At 35.4% G+C, this 21,869-nt stretch overlaps 1 protein-coding gene across 1 annotated transcript in view; it reads left to right on the top strand.

Moving 5' to 3' along the window:
- Window positions 1-21,869, top strand: part of LOC126776480 (hemicentin-2-like) — a 162,284-nt gene that overhangs the window by 123,237 nt on the left and 17,178 nt on the right. The window contains exons 6-12 of the mRNA XM_050499028.1: window positions 6,431-6,637; window positions 7,428-7,573; window positions 8,094-8,241; window positions 9,377-9,507; window positions 11,737-11,896; window positions 12,563-12,724; window positions 13,994-14,128. Coding sequence (XP_050354985.1) covers window positions 6,431-6,637; window positions 7,428-7,573; window positions 8,094-8,241; window positions 9,377-9,507; window positions 11,737-11,896; window positions 12,563-12,724; window positions 13,994-14,128 — 1,089 coding nt within the window. The remainder of the gene's footprint in view (window positions 1-6,430; window positions 6,638-7,427; window positions 7,574-8,093; window positions 8,242-9,376; window positions 9,508-11,736; window positions 11,897-12,562; window positions 12,725-13,993; window positions 14,129-21,869) is intronic.

Below are 21,869 nucleotides of genomic sequence, written 5' to 3' on the forward strand. Positions count from 1 at the left end.
TTTTGATTTCATTAAAATCGGACCCGAGGCTCCGTATCCAAAATTTCCTGTAGTATTTACCAGTAGTTTGGGTTATGCGTTGATATGCCTGTTAGTCAGTTATTCTTTTATATAATATATAGATAGATAAAGCGTTTGTATTGCATAATATGCAGTGATTTTACCTCTCTGCATTTCTTCCCCATCTAAACTTAAAATATGCCAAAACTACACTGCTCTGACCACCAATACATTGAACAATACATATCAGTTTTCTCTTCAAGTATTAATATGTAGATAGAAAAATATATATTGTTATACTCCATGTTTATATGTTGCTCTACTTTGATAATAAATTATTTTAATACGTTCTATTTCGAGATTTCACATCTGCCGGACGTCCTGTGATGCCCACATTTTTTTTCTATGAATGTCTTACAATATTTTATTATATTTTATATTTCCGCAATTATTATATATGATATGATTTGGTGGTAGGACCTTGTGCAAGCCCGTCTTGGTATTTACCACCCACTTATATTTCCCTAAACAGCATACTTAGTAACGGTAAGTGAGCCAGTGTACCTACAGGCATCTTAGTTCCCAAAGTTGGTAGCGCATTGGCGATGCAAGAAATGGGTAATATTTCTTACATCGCTAATGTCAGGATAGTATAGACCACTTACCATCAGGTAGTCTGTTTCCCGTCCGACTATCAATAACACAACACAAAAATTAAAACTCAGTGGTCCTTGTGGATTCGAGCCCATGACCTTTAGTTAAGTTACACGTATTCTATCCACTGAGTTTGTATGAATATTGTATGTTATATGAATTTTATAGTTTGTAATAAAGTTTTTCGTTAATTTTTACATAACCGCTTCGATATCCTATTAATTGAATTCGATATTGTCAATTGAACGGATATATGAAATTTATGCTCAGCCGTTTGTTTGATATTGGAAATGAAAATGGATGTGGATATTTCGATATTTCAACGGTTTTTTTTATTGAGCCAGTTTTCATAAATAGTATGCATTTTTAAGCCCAAGCCACACAAGTATGCATTTATATTTTATATAGAAAGTATTCCAAGGAACCAATAAAAAATATACCAAATTATAGTATGAATAATATTTGTATACCCCTATTATACTGATTTGATTTGACAGACATTTGTGTGCATGAACATGTCTGTTGAGTCTGGGTGTAATTATCTATATAAGTATGTATTTACAAAAGAAAAGTAGTGTATGTAGTAAATCAGTTGTCTGATTTCCATCCATTCCAGGATCGGATGGCCGTGTTAAGCTTACCTTATACCTTTCCAAACTTTAATGCTAAATTCAACTCTCAAGATAATCAATTTGATATTCCTATAAGAAATAATTTTAGTTTAATCCGCAAAATTGATACGTTTTATTCATACAAACTTAACCATTGTACTATAGATCTTAGGGAATATTATTAAAAAGTTGTGTATTTTAAATTTCTTAAAGCATTAATATTACTAATCAACTTCAATAAATGAACCCGACGTGATTACGATGCCACAAAAACTATCCACTTATAATCATTATGTTGGTATGTTTGTAATAGTATTCCATTTTAGTTTAAAGTTTTAACTTTAAAATGTATTCTTTTATACTATATGTATAATGTAAGTGTTAATTTGAAATATCGATCTCATGTAAGTGAAATTAATTCATTCAATTAATAATTAAGAAATAAGAATAATATTGAATCTTAAACCAGAATCCAGAGAATATGTGTAACGGTTATGTGTGGTATGTTCAAATCAAAGACATTTTAAGGGTTATGTATAAGCTATAAGATTTTCCATACTAACTCTCAATCAATTTTCACCCATTTAGGGATATAAAAAATGTTTTAGTGGTTGTTTTCAAATGTCTAGTGGTCAATTTATAAAACTGCCAGTCAGGATGAGTAATTTTATATATTAAAATATTAATACGAGTCCAATAACCTATTGCCCCCATTTATTTATTTTTTTCATTTTTCTATTAAATATAAGAATTGCATTGGAGCGGAAAAGCGAAGCTTAATGGCTAACACGAGGTTTTTATTTTATTATTTATAGGTAATATTTTATAATAAAATTTTGTTTATATATTTATACTGTTTAAAAGAACGTTTTATAACAAAAAAAATATAAATAATCACTTTTTCATAACCTATAATAAAAGAGTTTGTATATATCCTAACTTCATGGCATGTCATATCGGATTTCTATAAACGCGACTCTTAAAAGTTTTCCCACTTCTTCTAACTGAAGCGTCTTCCGCATTTTACGCCGCCATCTTAGCATTCGCCATATTGGATTTTACGAAAACGGCTGGCAGTGCTAGGAGTATTTCTTTTTATCTTTTGTATTATTATCGTTTATAACTTTGGCAAATTAAAAAAAAACACATTTATTTTAATTTAGTATTTTAGAGCAATAGCAATTTTTCCGTGCAGTGACGGAGAAAGAATACATTTCACTGCCCCTCTCTTTCCCATGGGTGTCGTAAGAGGCGACTAAGGGATATCTGAGCGACCATCTGCTCACCTGGTGGTAGGATGCTAACATCCGCCTGGCTTGTTACCACCGTACGCATGGTGAAAAACTCGTGAAGTGGCTTGCAGCCGCGTTTCGAGGTCAGCCAGCGTACAGCCAGAGCCCGAGCGAGTATTGCCGCGATGGGTGTTGGTCCGGTTGGAGACGGCTGTTGAACCAATGCCGGGGGAAACTGTATTGACCTGCCGGCCAGGGAGACCCGAAGAAACGGCTGTTCCGCTGGCCGCCCGTGGCATAGTACAGGGGCCCGAGCGTGCCTAACCAGCTCGTGAGGCTGCCCCACCAGGCCACGCATAATCTCGGGGTGGACCGTCGTGCCGGTTGGTGACCGGTAGGTGGGGTCCCGGCGGCCACTTCCGGGGGGGTTCGGGGGCCCTTCCGTCCGGCGGGTCAGTGTATTTTTCCTTTTGGCAACCACTTGGGGAAACACGCCTCCACACTTTGCCCATCCCTATCGTGGCAATACATCGCTCGCTTCACGTCTCTTTTCCATTTAATTTCTCCCAAATGGCGCAACAAAAAAGAAATAACGGTCGTACAGCGGTGCTCACCCCCACCATACCCTCGCTGTTTGAGGTCGAGTTCTCTAACATCCGAGGACTCCACACTAACCTCAACGCTGTCCACCACCATCTCGAGACAGCACGGCCAGCAATGTTGTTTCTCACGGAGACACAAATACTCCGTCCTGCCGATACCAGCTACCTTAATTATCCCGGCTACACGCTTGAAGAATCCTTCAAAGCGAAAGCCGGAGTATGCTTGTTCGTCAGGACGGATGTTTGCTGTCACCGACTGCGCTGCTTGGAGGACCCCTCCTTCTCCATGTTGGTGGTACGTGTGGACCTGGTTCGTCAGAGCCGAGTCTACGTGTGCCTCTACAGATCCCACAATGGTGACTTGGAGACAAGCCGACTATTTGACCATCTTAGTCGGGTGGCAGATGCTGCGCAAGAGCAATTTCCTAACGCGGAATTGGTGTTTTTGGGGGACTTTAATGCTCACCACGAATCCTGGTTGAAATCCCTCAAAACTGACCACGCTGGAAGGACTGCTCATGCTTTTGCTCTCACACATGACTTGACCCAACTGGTTGATCAGCCCACCAGGATCCCAGACATTGATGGGCAAGCACCTTCTCTACTGGACCTTCTGCTGACTTCTCACCCGGTGGAATATCAGGTTGTGGTTCAGGCTCCTCTTGGCTCTTCGGATCACAGCCTTATTTCTACCAGAGTGCCACAGGCCAAGCTGCCGCCACTAGCGGTATGCAAACGTCGCGTTTGGCACTATAAGTCGGCGGATTGGGACGGTATGCGCGATTACTATGCGTCTGTCCCTTGGAAGGAACGTTGCTTCAGTGGGAATGACCCGACAGCTAGTGCCGCTGCTGTTGCTGGCGAGATCATGCTGGGAATGGAATACTACATTCCTAGCTCAGATCTCGTCAGTAGGAGTACGCGTAACCGTTGGTTCACTCGTGAATTTGCCGATGCTGTATCATCTAAGCAGGCGGCATATCGCAAGTGGATCAACGGCTGCATTAGCGGGGCATCTAACATTGACTCACTGAAAGCAAACTATAATAAAAATTCCAAGTCCTGTAGAAAGGCATACACGAGAGCGGATGCACAGCGCATTGTACAGATTGGTCATGACCTTGTTTCGCATCCTAGGGGCTCCCGTAGCTTCTGGCGTCTGACCAAGTCTGTGCAAAACAATTTCTGCCAACCTTCGCTGCCACCGCTCAGAAATCCGGACGGATCGCTAGCTCACAGTCCGCAAGAGCAAGCTGATCTCCTGGCTAAACTCTTTGCCGACAATTCCGTCATCGATGATTGTAGTGCACTGCCACCTACAATACCTGCATGTGGCCATACGATGCCTGACATTAAAATCAGGCAACGTGATGTGCGTGCGGAGCTGCAATCACTTGATGTACGGAAAGCTAGCGGTCCCGATGGAATACCAGCCATAGTGCTGAAGAAGTGCGCAGCGGAGCTGTCTCCTGTGTTAACGCGCCTGTTCCAACTTTCTCTCTCTTCGGGAAGTGTGCCGGAGGCTTGGAGAAGAGCTAATGTGCAAGCGGTTCCCAAAAAAGGGGATCGGTCTGACCCGGCAAATTATCGGCCAATAGCTATCACCTCAGTACTTTGTAAGGTGATGGAACGGATTTTAAACAACCAACTGATCCATTACCTAGAAGATCACTGTCTAATTAATGATCGTCAGTACGGTTTTCGACCAAAACGGTCCACAGGTGATCTTCTAGCGTACGTAACACACCTCTGGGGTGAAGCTATCGACAAGCATGGAGAATCGTTGGCTGTCAGCCTCGATATCTCCAAGGCTTTCGACAGGGTCTGGCACAGAAGTCTTCTCTCCAAGCTACCGGCATATGGTCTGCCTGCTCAGCTATGCACCTGGATTGCCAGCTTCCTACACAAGCGTAGCCTTCGTGTTTTAGTAGATGGTTGCGCTTCACAATTCTATGTAGTGAATGCTGGGGTCCCCCAGGGATCTGTGCTATCTCCCACACTCTTTCTTTTGCATATCAATGATATGCTCTCCCTTGGGAACATACATTGCTATGCAGATGATAGTACAGTGCATGGTGGATACCACGGACGCGCAGTGGCTGGGCGGGCGGAAACTGAGGAGAGGCGGGAGAATCTTGTCATTGAACTCGATAGGACGTTAGATCTCATCGCCAAATGGGGCTCTGATAATCTTGTTGAGTTTAATGCCAAGAAAACACAGGTATGCGCTCTCACGGCGAAAAAGTCAACATTTTCCCCTCTTCCCTCCCTCTGTGGTACTCCGCTGGTGATGCAAAGCAAAATCGCCATGCTGGGGATTGACGTTCGCTGCGACCTTAGTCCAAGGGATTACATCGAGGCTGTTATAAAAACAGCTTCACGGAAACTCGGAGTTCTGAACAAGGTGCGGCGCTTTTTCACGCCACAACAACTGTGCCTGCTGTACAAAACACAGGTACGGTCTTGCGTGGAATATTGCTCGCACCTTTGGGATGGCTCCGCTAAGTACCTACTTGAGGCCTTGGACCGGTTGCAGCGACGTGCCGTACGCATTATTGGCGACGTAAAGGTCACAAACACCCTTGAACCTTTACAATTGCGTCGTGAGATAGCAGCACTGAGCGCTTTCTATCGACTGTATCACGGCGAGTGCTCTGAGGAATTATTCTCTCTAATTCCTGCTTCCCCCTTCCTTCTTAAGTCCACGCGGGCTGGTTCTCGATGTCACCGCCTAACTGTGACATCAATTCCATCGCGAACAAAGAAATTTGGCAACTCCTTTCTTTGTCGCACTTCCAAAAAATGGAATTCCTTACCAGCTCACGTATTCCCCTCCTCTTACAACCCGGGTTCCTTCAAACGAGGCGTGAAGAGGCATCTTGCGGGCCGGCAAGGCGAAGGCGGCTAGTGCAGAACGTTTTTCCCGTCTGTACTGGCCGTCGTCGCGTTTGGACTCTACTACCACTTACCATCAGGTGGAGTAGAGTCATTTGCCCTCCCGGCGATATAAAAAAAAAAAAAAAAAAAAAAAAAAAAAAAAAAAAAAAAAAAAAAAAAAAAAAAAAAAATAATAATCACATTAATTTTATTTTAAAATCTTATTATTAAAATTACGCTTTCGTACTTTACAATCATTCTGTAATTATGTTGAAATTATTTATTTCATTTAAATATTAAAGAACATTTTTATTTCAATTAAACTTTTTAAATATTGATTTAAAATAAAAATTATCTATATAAAGAACTTGGCGCTAACCAACTCCGTCAAGAAAATAGAAAATAATATTACATTTATAAACTAATTACCTTAATCAACTAATTTTTTATTTAGGTCGACCACAACCAACTCTCTCGTGGCTGATCGACAACAAGCCCTTGGAAGACCACCTCATCCTCAAGAACGATGGCAAGATAATCATAAGTAAGATCAGCGTCAGTGGCGCTGAAAGGAGCTGGCTCAACACCAGCGTGAAATGTCAAGCCACAAACACCGCTCTTCTTAGTCCTCATGAGAGAACTGCTAGGGTTGAAATGAACTGTAAGTTAAATTAAGTTTTTAACATTTGAAAACATAATTATCGAGTAAAAAAACTGTCGTATAAAATACAATTTACAATATATTCTAAATTTGTGCCAGTTGCTGAGCAAAATTTCAACTCAATTGGTCGGTTGAAACTGGTTTAAAATTCAATTGCAAGATTTAACCGACAAATACAAACAGGTCTTTGTAAATAAAAGCTTGTAAATAGCATTCATTCTCTTTTTTTCGCAATTATATTTACGATATATTATAATTATATTACTGTTCGTTTTTGTTTGTCTTTGGAAAGAAAAATTTGTCCACGTGGCGTTATCACAACTTGAGATTTCGAAATTGTAAATTAAATAAATGTATCGAAGTCTTATAATGTATACTAAATTTAACAATACGAAGAAATACAACGCAAAATGTTGCAATATAGTTGAAATATAAATAGTCATTACATAAATCTTAGTTCCCAAGGTTGGTGGCGCATTGGATATGTAAGCGATGGTTGACATTTCTTACAATGCCAATGTCCAATGTTGGTGACCACTTACCATCAGGTGGCCCATATGCTCGTCCGCCTTCCTATTCTATAAAAAAAAAAAGTCATGTTTTGACTGCTGGAGTATTTGACGCTACACTTTTGGTGTCTAATATGAAATGAGACTTAAGATACTCGTACATAAGCTTCTATTTCAAATATTTATAATAATTCTGATGAATTTATTATTAAATTGATTGTACGCATTTCTTGATTGTTTTTTGATTTGTTTTCCATTATATTAATTTATGTAATACACAGTGCGACCGACGTCGGTATCAATAATTGAGAAACCAGGCGAGCTGTCAGCTGATACGGAGTTCACATTGGTGTGTGTAACGCATGGCAGCCGGCCATCGGCACAGGTCACATGGTACAGGGAGAACAGAAGATACACAAGAGGAAAGGTAGGTAGAAGTTTATATAAATCGCTAATAGTTTCCAAGTGCTTGGGATGGATCTTTAGGGACCTTATAACGACATTTCAGATAATCTAATCTAAATAAAAGTTTCCATATTATTTTGTGTACAATTAATAAATATACATAGGTACTATATTTTTGTATATAGTTTCCAAAAATTAGTGACAGGTGTTTCTAGTGGTGTTATTAATGTGTGTTTTTCTACAGCATTAATATTTTGTAGCAGCCATCAATCTTAGGAATTTAAATGGCGAAATGTGTTCAAGACATATATTGCTAAATGCTTAATCTTTATAACACTTGTTAGTTTAAATCTTAAGTTATTAATCAATCAGACTGCTTATTTCCAAATTTAATCAAAATCTTATTGGTTCTAAAATATCGATTTCGTTAATCGAATCGTTAAAAAGGAAAATAAAACATTAATGCTACATTAATAAGCATGCTACATCTAAACGCTGCAATCAAAAATAACAAAATCTTGTTTCCATTCCAATTCCCTCAGCATAGCGAGATCACGAATGACACATCGACAGTCAGCCGCTTGACCATGTCCCCTCAACCTGAAGATGATGGTGTAATGATCAGATGTCGAGCTGATAATCCCGTGCTAAGAGTGGCCTTGGAAGACTCTTTCAGGATGAGTGTTGTTTGTAAGCTACTTGTACTTACTTACTTATATTAATTTCGTTAAAAAAAAAGAAATCGTTTACAAAAAGGTCAAGGTGTCTATTTTAAGAAAACAAAAATTCAGGTCGTACTCAAAAATCCCCATATTAATACTTGTTGAACTTTTTTAATTTTAAGAAAATATTGTACCACAAAACCTATACCCTAACCTATAGTTATACATATATTTTTATAAAAAAAATTACGCCTTATAAACTTTTAGTGGGTCATTAGTGTATAAGGAAGGCCGTTAATGTTTATTTTTCGACAAGATAGTTAAATTAGATTAGTCTAATAACAATAGATGGCGCTCTTTCATTTACTACTTACTACTGAATCGCACTGTCAAGATTTTTCTTACTGACCATGTATAGTTCAGAACAATTTGAAAATTAATGAAAATTATAAAAGTAAGAGTGTAAACTTAAATAATAGAAGGTTTACCAGCCCCATTATTTTATTTACTATTTGATCCCTCAATCACTTAAGACTTCGAGAATAAAACTTTGAAATTGGGGATGAAATATTTAAATTTTCGAACGTGTTATTTTTAATGAAAAAACTTGGATAACATAAGCAATGAGTTCAGAAACTCTTATGATAAGGTAAAGGTTCGAAGAAAATTATAGGAAATATGTATATTTACAATTTGTATCATATTGGAATTACATAATATCAAAGAGAGCGAACTATTCATCCTTTTACGTATCAACCTAATAATAATCACAACCCTTGTCGCAAGTATTATATTATAATAAAAATATCAAAACGAAAGCAACCTTAATACCCTTAAATAGAGTATAGTTTTAATAAAAACATATCAATTTGAAAACAACCGCGCAAACTCTTTCCTTTTCAGTATTTACCAAACAAACATTTTTGCCATTCCATATTCATATTCCTGTCTCGTTTAATTTGACTTCCTCCAAATTCAACCATATAAGCTTGAAATAGAAACTGAATTTAAAAATCAGCTTTGTCAAATTTAAAGAAGTTTTAAATTGGCTGCAAGAGGGATCAATTTACAAACTACTTACTTCTTGCAAAGGACGTAAGTCGTAAAACGTTGCTACACAATATTAAACCTAAAGTTTTAAAAATAGGGTTTACTTTCATCAGATAAGCCAGTTCTAACGATGTCCCTGGGCAGTACGCTAAATCCTAACGACATCAAGGAAGGCGACGACGTTTACTTCGAGTGCAACATCAAAGCGAATCCTAAGGAACATCGCACCTCTTGGTACCATAACGTGAGTGAGTTAATTTTATAACATATTACAAATTTAATAAAAAGTAATTTAAAATTGAAGCCTGTAAAGGGCCTACTTCTATGGCCTGCTCTCCTTTTGGAGGTTGGAGATTATTCCACCACGCTAACCAATGCGGTTTTGTGAAAGCACTTGCAGCAACTTTTCACCCAATACAAGCAGATTTCCTCACGATGTTTTCGTTCACCGCCGATCATGAGATTAAGACACACATATTCCACTGAGCCATCTCGGCTTTTAATATAAATATCTAACGATAAACAGAAGATTAATATCTATAATGCTGATACTGAAATCAACAACCAATATAATTAACTATATTTAAAAGTGTTCACATAATCTCGTTAGCTATATGACAAAAATTAAGTTGCTTATTTGGTATTTCCATAAAAAACTTTCTTATAGTTACTACAACTATATAACTAAAAACTGTTTTAACAAAACAAAATTACAACAGTACAGTACAACACTAACAGCCTGTGAATGTTCCACTGCTGGGCTAAGACCTCCTCTCCTTTTCTTTGAGGAGAAGGTTTTGGAGCTTATTCAACCACGCTGCTCCAATGCGGGTTGGTGGAACACACATGTGACAGAATTTCAGTGAAATTAGACACATGCAGGTTTTCTCACGATGTTTTCCTTCACCGTTAAGTACGAGATAAATTATATAACACAAATTAAACACATGAAAATTTATTGGTTCTTGCCTGGGTTTAAACACAAAAATAATCGGTTAAGATTCACGCGTTCTTACCATCTCGGCTCAGTAAAAACAAAATAATGATAACAAAATAATTTTCTTTAACTAAATGATGTTCTTTAAAGTATATTAATTAACGACAATATTATGTCGGAAGTTTATGGGTCGATGAACTTTATTACCTAATTACACACATACATAACAACTAAGACATTATAGTTGAAAGCAATTTGGCAAAGTCATTGGCTAATAACCCTAACTTAGAACATAACTGTAAATTGAGGTTAAATATAAACTAAGTTCATATCTAATGTAAAGAACATTTATAGATACGTCTTTTTACGCAGTAAATTAATTTGGGGATGATCTTAAAGCATTGTTTGTAATAGATTAGCGCTTTAACCACGGCTTTGCTCGAGTCAATTTCTGTAACTCTTTCTTGAGAAATGAAGGTTTTCCATACATTTTTTTCATCCTCTTCATCACTATATTACATTCATACTCCAGGACTTTAATATTTTGATAATCCTTACTTAGTGCTAACTTAGTATGTAAAACCAATCCGTATGCAAATATTCAAGGTGCCAGCCCTAGTGATATGGGCGGTGCATTGATATGTCAATCAATCAATATATATATTTGTTATATAAAGGTGATATATAAATGACAATGCCAGATTTTCACGCACCGGTTTTTTTATATACGAAAAATAAAATAAGATCTTTGAGTAATAATATATTGCTATTCTAAAATATTTACCCTCTAAAAAGTACTTAGAAGAAAAATTATTCGAAGTCTGCTAAATTTCCTTTTTTCGATGAAATTCAGATACGTTACTGTGTTCATATAAAACCTTATTGCAAAAATCTAAATACACATTTATGCTGATTCTAGTGTATGTTTTTCCTTCCGGATAAAATACATAAAAAGTAAAGTAAAAAGAAGCCCGAAAATTAACCCACAAAAAATTTAAATGAAACAGATATTGTATGTTCCACTGGGGCAGTGGGTTAGGATTTTAGTAGGTTATGTCTTTTAGGTTAGGTACCAGTGTGTACGGACGGCAAAAGGCTGGAAAAAAAAAACAGTGTTTCTACCGCCAAGTAGTAATGATTTGTCTTGCTTATCAGTTCGATTGCCAGCTTAATAACAGAGACAAGACATATAACATCTTAGGCGTTATGGTTTGCGGTGTAAAAATGGCGTTTATACTTTTACAGCGTTAACAAAATGCAATCACTTGAAATGAGACAGTCATAAATTTTCGAGTTTGTAAAATCGCGACTAGTTATATTATCGGTACCAAGAACAATGTCTAAGGAACTTAATTAAGACATGCCTAATACCCCAGATATTGCTATGCCATGCTATAGTTGGAGGGGAGGTATTTGGTATTATACACATCTGATTAAATACCACAGAAAACTGAAAGAAATAAAACAACAAAAAATCATAGAAAGAGGTTACAAATAACTTCATTAATTAGGGTTAATAAAAGAAACTCGGTGCAGGATCAACAAGTGACGCAAAACATGTCGTCAGGAGTTTTCATAAGCACTAAGTCACTAGTGCTACAGAGGGTGACGAGGAGGGATGGGGGGCTGTACGCGTGCAAGGCGGCGAATCAAATGGGAGAGACGAGTAGCCAAGCTGTGTATCTTCGAGTTCAATGTAAGTGAGAGAAATATAAAAAAACAATAAGATAATGAGATTCTATAGCACCATCGACAAAATTCAAGAGTCAGACATTTTTAATGATACTTGTAGATTCAAGCAGTCAATCAAATATTTTTAACGTATAAATTGTTATATTTGCGTTGCTACCAATATTTAAATTTCGATTTCGAATTTTGAAATATATTTATTGCCAGTATTATTTGTGTTACTTAAGGCAGTATATTTATACGTCTTGGTTTAATTAGTGTTTGAGTTATTCTTTATTCTCCTGTTTAAGAGAAAAATAATCTCCTACAAAAACAAATGTTACTTTATATATTATTACTGATTAAGATGTTCCTTGTACTTTTATCGTATGTATCTTCATCATAATTCCCAAAGGAACCCAAGTTAATTGAAAGATGGTTCCAATTAACTTGGGTTCGACGCAGTATATCCTCGTCCTCCATTCGTTCCGGTCAGCCGTCATCCCAACTGTTTTATGACACATCTTTTTATCAGCTTTTTTTGGCCTTCATCTCTCTTTCCATCATCCCTAAAGGACTTACGATATTACTTCCGTAACTATAAATAAATATTTTTATTATATATTCAGAGTTTTTTGTGTTATTATTATATTAAATATATTAATGGATAAAATAATAATAACCTTATCATCAGATGCACCAGTTTGTGCGCAACATACGCCGCTCGTTATTGGTGCGCGACTAGATGAACCACTACGAGTGCGCTGTACAGTGAGCGCAGATCCCGCTGATGTCGCCTTTTACTGGCAATTCAACAACAGCGGAGAGAGCTTTCAAGTATCACCAGCCAGATACGGTGAGTGAAAAATAGTAAAATTATACTTAATCGTAAACAAAACGTATATTAAAGATTTTATGATTACTCCAGAAAACCTTATATACTTAGACTTTTAATAAAAGACGCAGTATTGGTTTTACTTATTTCTTTCATCATTAATAAATAGCGATTGTTAATTAATTTTAAACGTTTAAACTTCTGATTAATATGTACTTACAGTATTAAAAACATATATAAAATACATTTCTTATAACCCACAAGCCTCAAATCATAGAAAATCTTTCTCATGTAAAGTTTTTATGATTTTGTCTGATAATAATTTATTATAGGATAGATTAGTTATTTATCAAGAAAATTAACTATAAAATATTTGCTCTTATTCGTCTCACGTACACAAAACTATCATTGTACTTATAGCTATTTCAATGATTTTGTCATCACGAGAAGTGATATAAATTGTGATTCGTGCCCAATTACGCGTGATAATTGTTAACGGTCCATGACTCTCAGTTATATGTGCGTTTATCACGCACCATAATTGTGATTGGTGTAAAATTAAATGTGCGCGGGCGTGATATACTCGTATGTCTAGCGTTGATTAGTGCGCTTGTACATTAAATTATGATATAAATATTAATTTCTATGTATCAGCAAAAACACATCGATGTTGAATATTTCCAATTAATCAATAGATCGGTTTGTCTGTTAGTGCACATGCCAATTATATGTGTTTCTAAACCCATATCTAACTTTTAATACAATCAATTATCGGTTCAATTTAAATCATCAATGTTAGCGGTATAAAATGATATTTAAAAGAACACAATTATAAATATTGTTCCTATACTATATGTAAAAGAATAAGAGCCAAAAGTGGGTGCTCGCCACATTCAAAATTGTTTTTTTTAATGTGGCGCGCGCCTTAATTGTCGGTAAAGTATAAGCTATTACACTAACTTACTCCAAAGATGGGTGTCATGAATAAACGATATTAATTGTAAAGTAAATTGCAATACTGTAACTTGTACTGAAAAAGTGTAACATACTTACGTAATACTTTATATTTTCAAACCAATACATTATTTATTTCGCCTGTTCCAAATAAATAGACAAATTGTCTAATATATTTATCTATTTCATAATGTCTTATCAACGCAATTCGGAAACGAATACATAATTAGCGTCATCTATTAGTACAGTGGTGTAACAGAAGCGCTTTACTCAATTCACGTAGATTGAAAGTGAATTTATAATAGTGATAAGAGTTAATTGTGGCGCTTTTGACAGTAACAACCGGTGGTACCATCAGCGAGCTGCGGTACCGTGCTGCCAGTGAACGCGACTATGGCGCCCTATTGTGCCGCGCTTCCAACAGCGTCGGGAGGCAGAAGAAGCCATGCGTATTCCAGATAGTCCCAGCAGGTATGTGCTGCTTGGGGTATTTAAGATTTTAGTCGATTTTTTATTGAGAGTCTTCCTTATTCTCCTCAATTTTTCTCGTTGGAACATTAAGAACCGCTGGTAGCTTTAAGTAGGATATGTAAACTTTATAAGTTGAAAAGTGGGTTTGTTTGTTATATTTCAAGGTCGTGACATTTAATAGTTAATATTACTTAAAATATTTGCTTGTCATAAATATAGTGACTAAGCATGTATATTATGTTTAAAGCAAATAAATTGAACTGAATTGACAGTGTGTGCGATAAAATTAACAATTGAGTTATGTAGACAATTTCAATTTATTTATTTTTTAATAATCTTAAGGACTTAAGCAGGAAATTTTGTTACATTTCTTTAGTTATCTTCAATGTTAATATATTTAAATAAAATTGGACTCTCGTCGTATTTATATTTCAAACTATTACAACCTAATTTTGCTGACTAATACATAAAACAAAATAAAACTTTGACATGAACACGAAACATTACTATATAGCTAAAATAATGGTATAGACAAAGATAAGACAAAACGAACTCTATTTTTCTATAGAAAGGAAAAAATTTAGCCCATCGAGGATAGTAAAGATCCCTTAAAAATGGATTCCCCGGAAATCCCTCAGGGGATAACGGTAGCATAAACTATAGCGAATTTCACGGTAACCGAATACAGCAGTAATTTCTGGTTTGGGAAAAGCGTTTTTTGAATTTTGCTACCGTTTGGTTTTAAGGGGAAATTTAAGAAAACTTTTCGCATATATTTTACGAAAAGTATTATTTTAGTTATTAACATACTAATGTCCTGGCTGAATGACTGTCATCACACAGATGAAACATACACTATAAGACGCAGATTACTTAAAATTTGTAAAAAAAGAATATATTAAAAGGGAGAACTCGACCCTTAGTATTAAACTTCATCTAACATCCGTTCTAAGTGTCATTCTGTTAAGCACACAAATAATATTAAATCAAATATTGGTAACAAATGTTAAAATACGTTTAATATATTCAGCATCGTGAATATGCTAAACATAAATGACAAGAAAATCATAGTCCAAAATGTAAATGTAAATTCGTAGATTTCCAGAAAATCAATAAATTCCTTTTAAAGGTTTTGCAATGTGGCTGCCATTTATTATCTTGATGCATTTCCCTTTTTGCTACTCTTTAACGACGTAGTCAAGCAAAAAATACCAGTAGAGCTATTCTGCGAGAACAAAGTTAAAACTCATTGTAAAACACGATCGTGAAATGTCAGTAAGTGATACAACATTGACTTTAATAGTTATAATATTTAAAGAATTAGAAAATAAATTTGACAATATAGAAGCTAATCAAGTTCATAGGTCAAAGCTTAGAAGCTTAAGCGAGCAAACTATTCAACTGTAGGTTGGCGGATATAAATGAGTCAGAGTTATAATCGAATCTACGACTTGAGCAACATATTTCCAAAAGGTATGAGACCAACTAAAAACTGAAAGTTATCCATAATAATAATACCAATATCACAATTAAAACTAAATTTCACTGAATTCTTTACTTTAATTCGCTCGTGAGAAACGAATGACGATCGTGAATAATAAAAATAATCGATTTTATAGCATAGACGGTAAATTGACAACGAGCGAATAGCTTCAACTTGCGAAAGCGTTCAAACTGTTAAACTCTTTTATGCCTTCGTTTATGGGACTTTGTTACAAAAAACGGTGTAAGATTTGGAAACGAGAACGGTCTTAATAGTAATACCGAGATGGCCAACTGGATTACTTCCGTGGATCTTAACGCGAAGGTAGCGGGTGATAATTTCGCTCGACAATAGATAAAAAACTTTTTAGATTATATTTACCAATCCGCAGTAGATCAGTGTGATGGAATAAGATCATAGCTATCTACTCCTAATAGTAAATATTAATATTAAATACTAATCCAAAAAAAAAAAATAGTTCGTCTTAAAGAAAAAAAAATCGTATTCGACTGTTTCTAGAAAAGACATAAGGGAAATTGCTTCAATCGGTTCAAAATTCATGATCGTGTAGCTTATGTTAAAGGAGTAATCATAACTCCCTTGTTGGTGCAGATAAGGTGCAGGTGGTTTTATGTTTGGAGAAATTCTCGGGAACAACCTGGAATAGCAGTGTGTGCATACTTACGTTGGTCTTGCGTCTGACCTCAATTTTATCATTGTAGTCCAATCAGATTATAATAGTAAAGTAGAAAGTGGAGTACATCTATCGTGCACACACCTGTGCACTATAACCTTTATAACAAAAGTTGGCCTTTGAGATTGGCCACCATGTCCGAAATTCATTAATTGAGGTCTATTGATAAACCTACTTCCTATAATCATCCCTTCAAATAATTCATTAATATTTTTTGGTACGTTATAAACATAATTTCACACCTTTATTGTGATATATCTATCTCTTTTTTTCATATTAAATAATAATTGTAGTTTCTTAGTTATTCAAGCGTTTTGTTGACCAAAATATAAACGACATTAATTGTTTCTAAAAAATACTTCTTGTTTTTATTTATTCAATTAAAAAGGAAAACGAAAATGAAATATCATCTAATAGGCTAGTAGCAAACATTCGCTGTTAAACTAGTCACCGTCAGCTTTTTTCCTCATTAAATTTTCTCGAACGTCAACTAGTGTCCTCTACTAAGCTTCTTTAGATATTTAAAAAACTATATAAAACTAGAGGCTTAACAGTAACACGCGAACTTCCTTCTTTTTCCAAAACCTATTGGTAATAACGATTTGTTTTTCCTTTTTTATATAAATAGTCACTATCTGAAATTAACCATTCCTTATATCGTCAATGCGCAACCAACTTTGGAAACTATGATGTTATGTCCCAAATTCTTAGTTATACTGACTCAATCAACCATCAAACTGGAACCCAACAATACTTAATATCATTACAATAGATTCTGTGATGAGTGGGTACCACCCACATCTTTTGTTTGGGTAGTTAGATTTGCACAATGTTCTTCCACCAAGTAAATTATATTATGTGTATATCTTTACTAATACTTCCAGATCCCGCACGCTTACTGGTGGTAGGGCTTTGTGCAAGCTCGTCTGGGTAGGTGCCACCCACTCATCAGATATTCTACCGCAAAACAGCAATACTTGGTATTGTTGTGTTCCGGTTTGAAGGGTGAGTGAGCCAGTGTAATTACAGGCACAAGGGACATAAAATCTTAGTTCCCAAGGTTGGATCGCTTACATATCCAATGCGCCATTGGATATGTAAGCGATGGTTGACATTTCTTACAATGCTAATGTCTAAGAGCGTTGGTGACCACTTACCATCAGGTGGCCCATATGCTCGTCCGCCTTCCTATTCTATAAAAAAAAAAAAAAACGCGTGGTAAAATTATAGTTTCATCAAATTATTTTGATGATTTTTTGTATCTTATTCTCGGTATATTCACAGATATATTTCTCTAAGGATAGAAAAATAGTTCATTAATAAAGACAAAAACCGATTGCTAGCGAAAGTGAGGCAAGTCAATTTTGTTTAGTCATGATTATCGTTTTATTATTAAGAACGTTTATATAAAACATTGAACAAAAATAAATGATCATCACGTCCGTACCGAAATTGATGGTTAAAAATAAGAAAGATTGAAGCAATCAATCAATAAATAAATAACGATTTAATTATATAAAAACATTAAAATTATAAAAATAGCGAAGTAAATACCAAGAACGCATAAGGGAGAAAATAGCGACGACGGAGAACGGTCCGTTTACCGCCATGGCATACGAATCAGTCACCAATATTTTTTTATAGAATAGGAAGGTGGATGAGCATATGGGCCACCTGATGGTAAGTGGTCACCAACGCCCATAGACATTGGCATTGTACGAAATATTAACCATCGCTTACATCACCAATGCGCCACCAACCTTGGGAACTAAGATGTAATTTCCATTATGCCTGTAATTACAATTGTTCATTCCCCCTTCAATCCGGAACACAACAGTACCAAGTACCGCTGTTTTGCGGTAGAATATCTGATGAGTGGGTGGTACCTACCCAGACGAGCTTGCACAAAGCTCTACCACCAGTAGAAAAGGAGAGGAGCCTTAGCCCCAAGATGTTTCATATCAAAAATATATAACATGTATTTAACTTAGCATTAACGACAAAAACTTGAATAATCTAACATCTGTGACAGTATATTAATTTCATAATTTCAAGATATTATTAAAACGATGCTGAAATAATTACATTACTTAAGTGAAATCTTATTAAATTACTCACAGCGAAGTTACGTAACTAGCTCTAATCAAAAGATAACTCCGGAAGTCAGATCGCTGGCATGCTGTCAAAGTCAGTGTGTAAATTAATAATTTTAAACTTAATTAAAACATTCGCCGATATCCGAACTTAATGTTGATACTAAAATTTCATATAAGGCTGATTATACGGAGCGTTATTGAATACAAGCTGATCCGGGTAATTACCAATCATCGTATATTCAAACACCAAACGGCAATACTTAATACTACTGTGTTCCGGTTTGAAAGTAGAGTGAGCCAATGTTATTACATGCACAAAGGACATAACATCTTGATTCCCGAGATAGGTGACGCATTTGATAGAAGGGATAGTTAATATTTATAATTACTGGTGGTAGGGCTTTGTGCAAGCTCGTCTGGGTAGGTACCACCCACTCATCAGATATTCTACCGCAAAACAGCAATACTTGATATTGTTGTGTTCCGGTTTGAAGGGTGAGTGAGCCAGTGTAATTACAGGCACAAGGGACATAAAATCTTAGTTCCCAAGGTTGTTCTTAGAATGCCAATGTCTAAGGGCGTTTGGTGACCACTTACCATCAGGTGGCCCATATGCTCGTCCACCTTCCTATTCTATAAAAAAAAAAAAAAAAGTATATGGGTATCAGTGGTGGTCACTTACCGTTTTGAAATGTTGTCTATCGAATATAATAAAAAATACAGTGAAATACATAGTAGCCCGTCAATACCACACGATTGAGCAAAATGCTCCACTTTTATTTAGAAAGTTTAAAGCTTTATTAAATACACTGTAATGTTTGAAAATCAGAATCACATTCAAAACGAAACATAATCAAATAGGCTCCCTATAAGCGTTTCTGAATAATCGTCATTAATAAAAATTCAATTTAAAAGATTGAATTCGTACAAAATTTTATCAAAGGTTCAGTGGTTAAGCCTTGCAATCGTAACATAGTTAAAATACGTACACTGTTCATAAACTACAATGCCGGCTCAAAATAGTGAGCAAAAAGAATATTTAAAGACAAATTATCATCATTATTCGCTTCATCTTGTTTTATTTGGGTGCAGTGGCTCTATCCTTACATACCCAGACGGGCTTGCACAAAGCCCTACCGCCAAGTATTCTTTGTTCTAGTGGCATTCTTTATAGTCCGTCAAGACATAAATATGACCATAATATATATTTTTGAGATAAGACAGGCAATAATACCGGACTAATATTTTTTTTTATTTTATTTTTTTTTTATATAGCGAAGCGAACGGGTCTAGTAATAAATATTAATTAAGCGTATAAGCCGAATTATTTGGCTATAAAATATCCGCATACTTAAGTTGGTCGCGAGCCAATATTCTATGCGTTAAATAAAATTAATGGCACAGTCGAGAGTTGTGTGGCACAGTGTGTGGGGGTGGCCTTATTCGCAATCGGAGTACGTTCTAAAATACGATCAAAGTTCCGATGCAAAATCGTGGCCCAATACGAAGTGGGTAACGAGAAAACTTACAGTATACTAACTCGTATTTAAAGACTTACGTTTTTTAACCCCACGCCCTGACTTTCAAGTAGTATAACGAGGATAGATAGATATATAGTGTCGTCAGTCATGAAAGTATCATTAGAAACAATATATACTCAGTCATGTCAATATTTACATAAGATATTTATTAATTACTAGACTTATTCGCCCGCGTGTAAGTGGTAGGCGGTAGGTGGTAGGTCTAAAAGTAGCCTATGTCCTTTCTCGGGGTTCGAGCTTGTTTCATACAAAATTTTATAAAGGGGTCAGTGATTTAGCCGTGAAAGCGTAACATACAAATAGAGTTTCTTTCGCATTTATAATATTAGTATAATATATATTTATACTTTCATCATAATACAATCTGTCTATTAGTCAAATCGGATTGTTACGATATTTCCTGAGATTAGCGCGTACTATACACACATAGCCGGTTGGCGTGGTTGGTAGAACACTTGCCTTTCACGCCGAAGGTTGTGGGTTCGATTCCCACCCAGGACAGACATTTGTGTGCATGAACATGTATGTTTGTCCTGAGTCTGGGTGTAATTATCTATATAAAAATGTATTAACAAAAAAAAAAGTAGTATAAGTAGTATATCAGTTGTCTGGTTTCCATAGCACAAGCTTTGTATAAGCTTAATTTGGGATCAGATGGCCGTGTGTGAAAAATGTCCCACGATATTATTATTATTATTATACACGGTTAAAAAGATATACATACTTATAGTTATAGATTCAAGAACTATACTTTTGAAATATTTGAGAGTAACAATTCAACCACACGTTATTTTTATATTACTTTATCCACAACGCGCACTATTGTATTTCAAGGGGCGCGATTATTTCCTACTCAATCTATAAGCGTCGAGATGGCCCAGTGGTTAGAACGCGTGAATCTTAACCGATGATCGTGGGTTCAAACCCAGGCAAGCACCACTGAATTTTCATGGGCTTAATTTGTGTTTATAATTCATTTTGTACTTGACGGTGAAGGAAAACATCGTGAGGAAACCTGCATGTGTCAAATTTCACTGAAATAATGCCACATTGGTATTCCACCAACCCGCATTGAAGAAGCAAATAAACAACAACAAAACCTCGAACAACAATGTTATAACATATATATGCTAATTTATATAAAAAATAAAATAATAGTCAAATAATGAACCTATTACAATATAATACGGGTTAATTGCGAAGGTTATTAAAATCTAAGAAATGTTAGAACCCTTAAAAAATGGATTAACACACAGATAATTGAAACAAATTATCGTTAGGACTGTTGTAACAATTCATGTAAGTTTTTGATGGATTTCAACGACAATTGATGGCGTCATTTATCAATTATCATCTTTAGGTTGATTAATTATACTAAATTTTTTGTTACTTGTATGATAAATACAAGAGATTGTGTCGAAAAAATTTACTGTTAATATACTCGTATAATATATATATTAACAATATATAATAAATATATTAACACAATCATTGTTACAGTAATCCAAGAATAATTTACATAAAATGTTTCAATAATTTAAATATGTTGTTTTATCAAACATTTTTTCATAATAAATCCTTTCTATCACATTAAGACTGTCCTATATAACCTGTCGAAACAATTCATTTTGAAAACTTGATATTAAATAATTAATATTATTTATAAAAGTGGAGCAATTTTGTTTTCTGAAATATCTTTAACAAAACATTTTTTTAACATAAAGGCTTAAATAAAAAAAATTCAAAACTAAAAATTTTAAAAACGTAACATTTAAACTATATACAAAGGTGAAAAATTCAAAACGCGCGTTCTAAAGCGCCATTTTTAAAAAGTCCAGTTACGGCCATCTTTTATTAGTTTTATTTTTAATGGCCTGACCGGCCAGTGTTTTAAAAACGGTTTCGGTTCGTTTAAATAAAATTTTCA

This window comes from Nymphalis io, chromosome 20, assembly GCF_905147045.1.
Source record: "Nymphalis io chromosome 20, ilAglIoxx1.1, whole genome shotgun sequence".
Classification (NCBI taxonomy): Eukaryota; Metazoa; Arthropoda; class Insecta; order Lepidoptera; family Nymphalidae; genus Nymphalis; species Nymphalis io.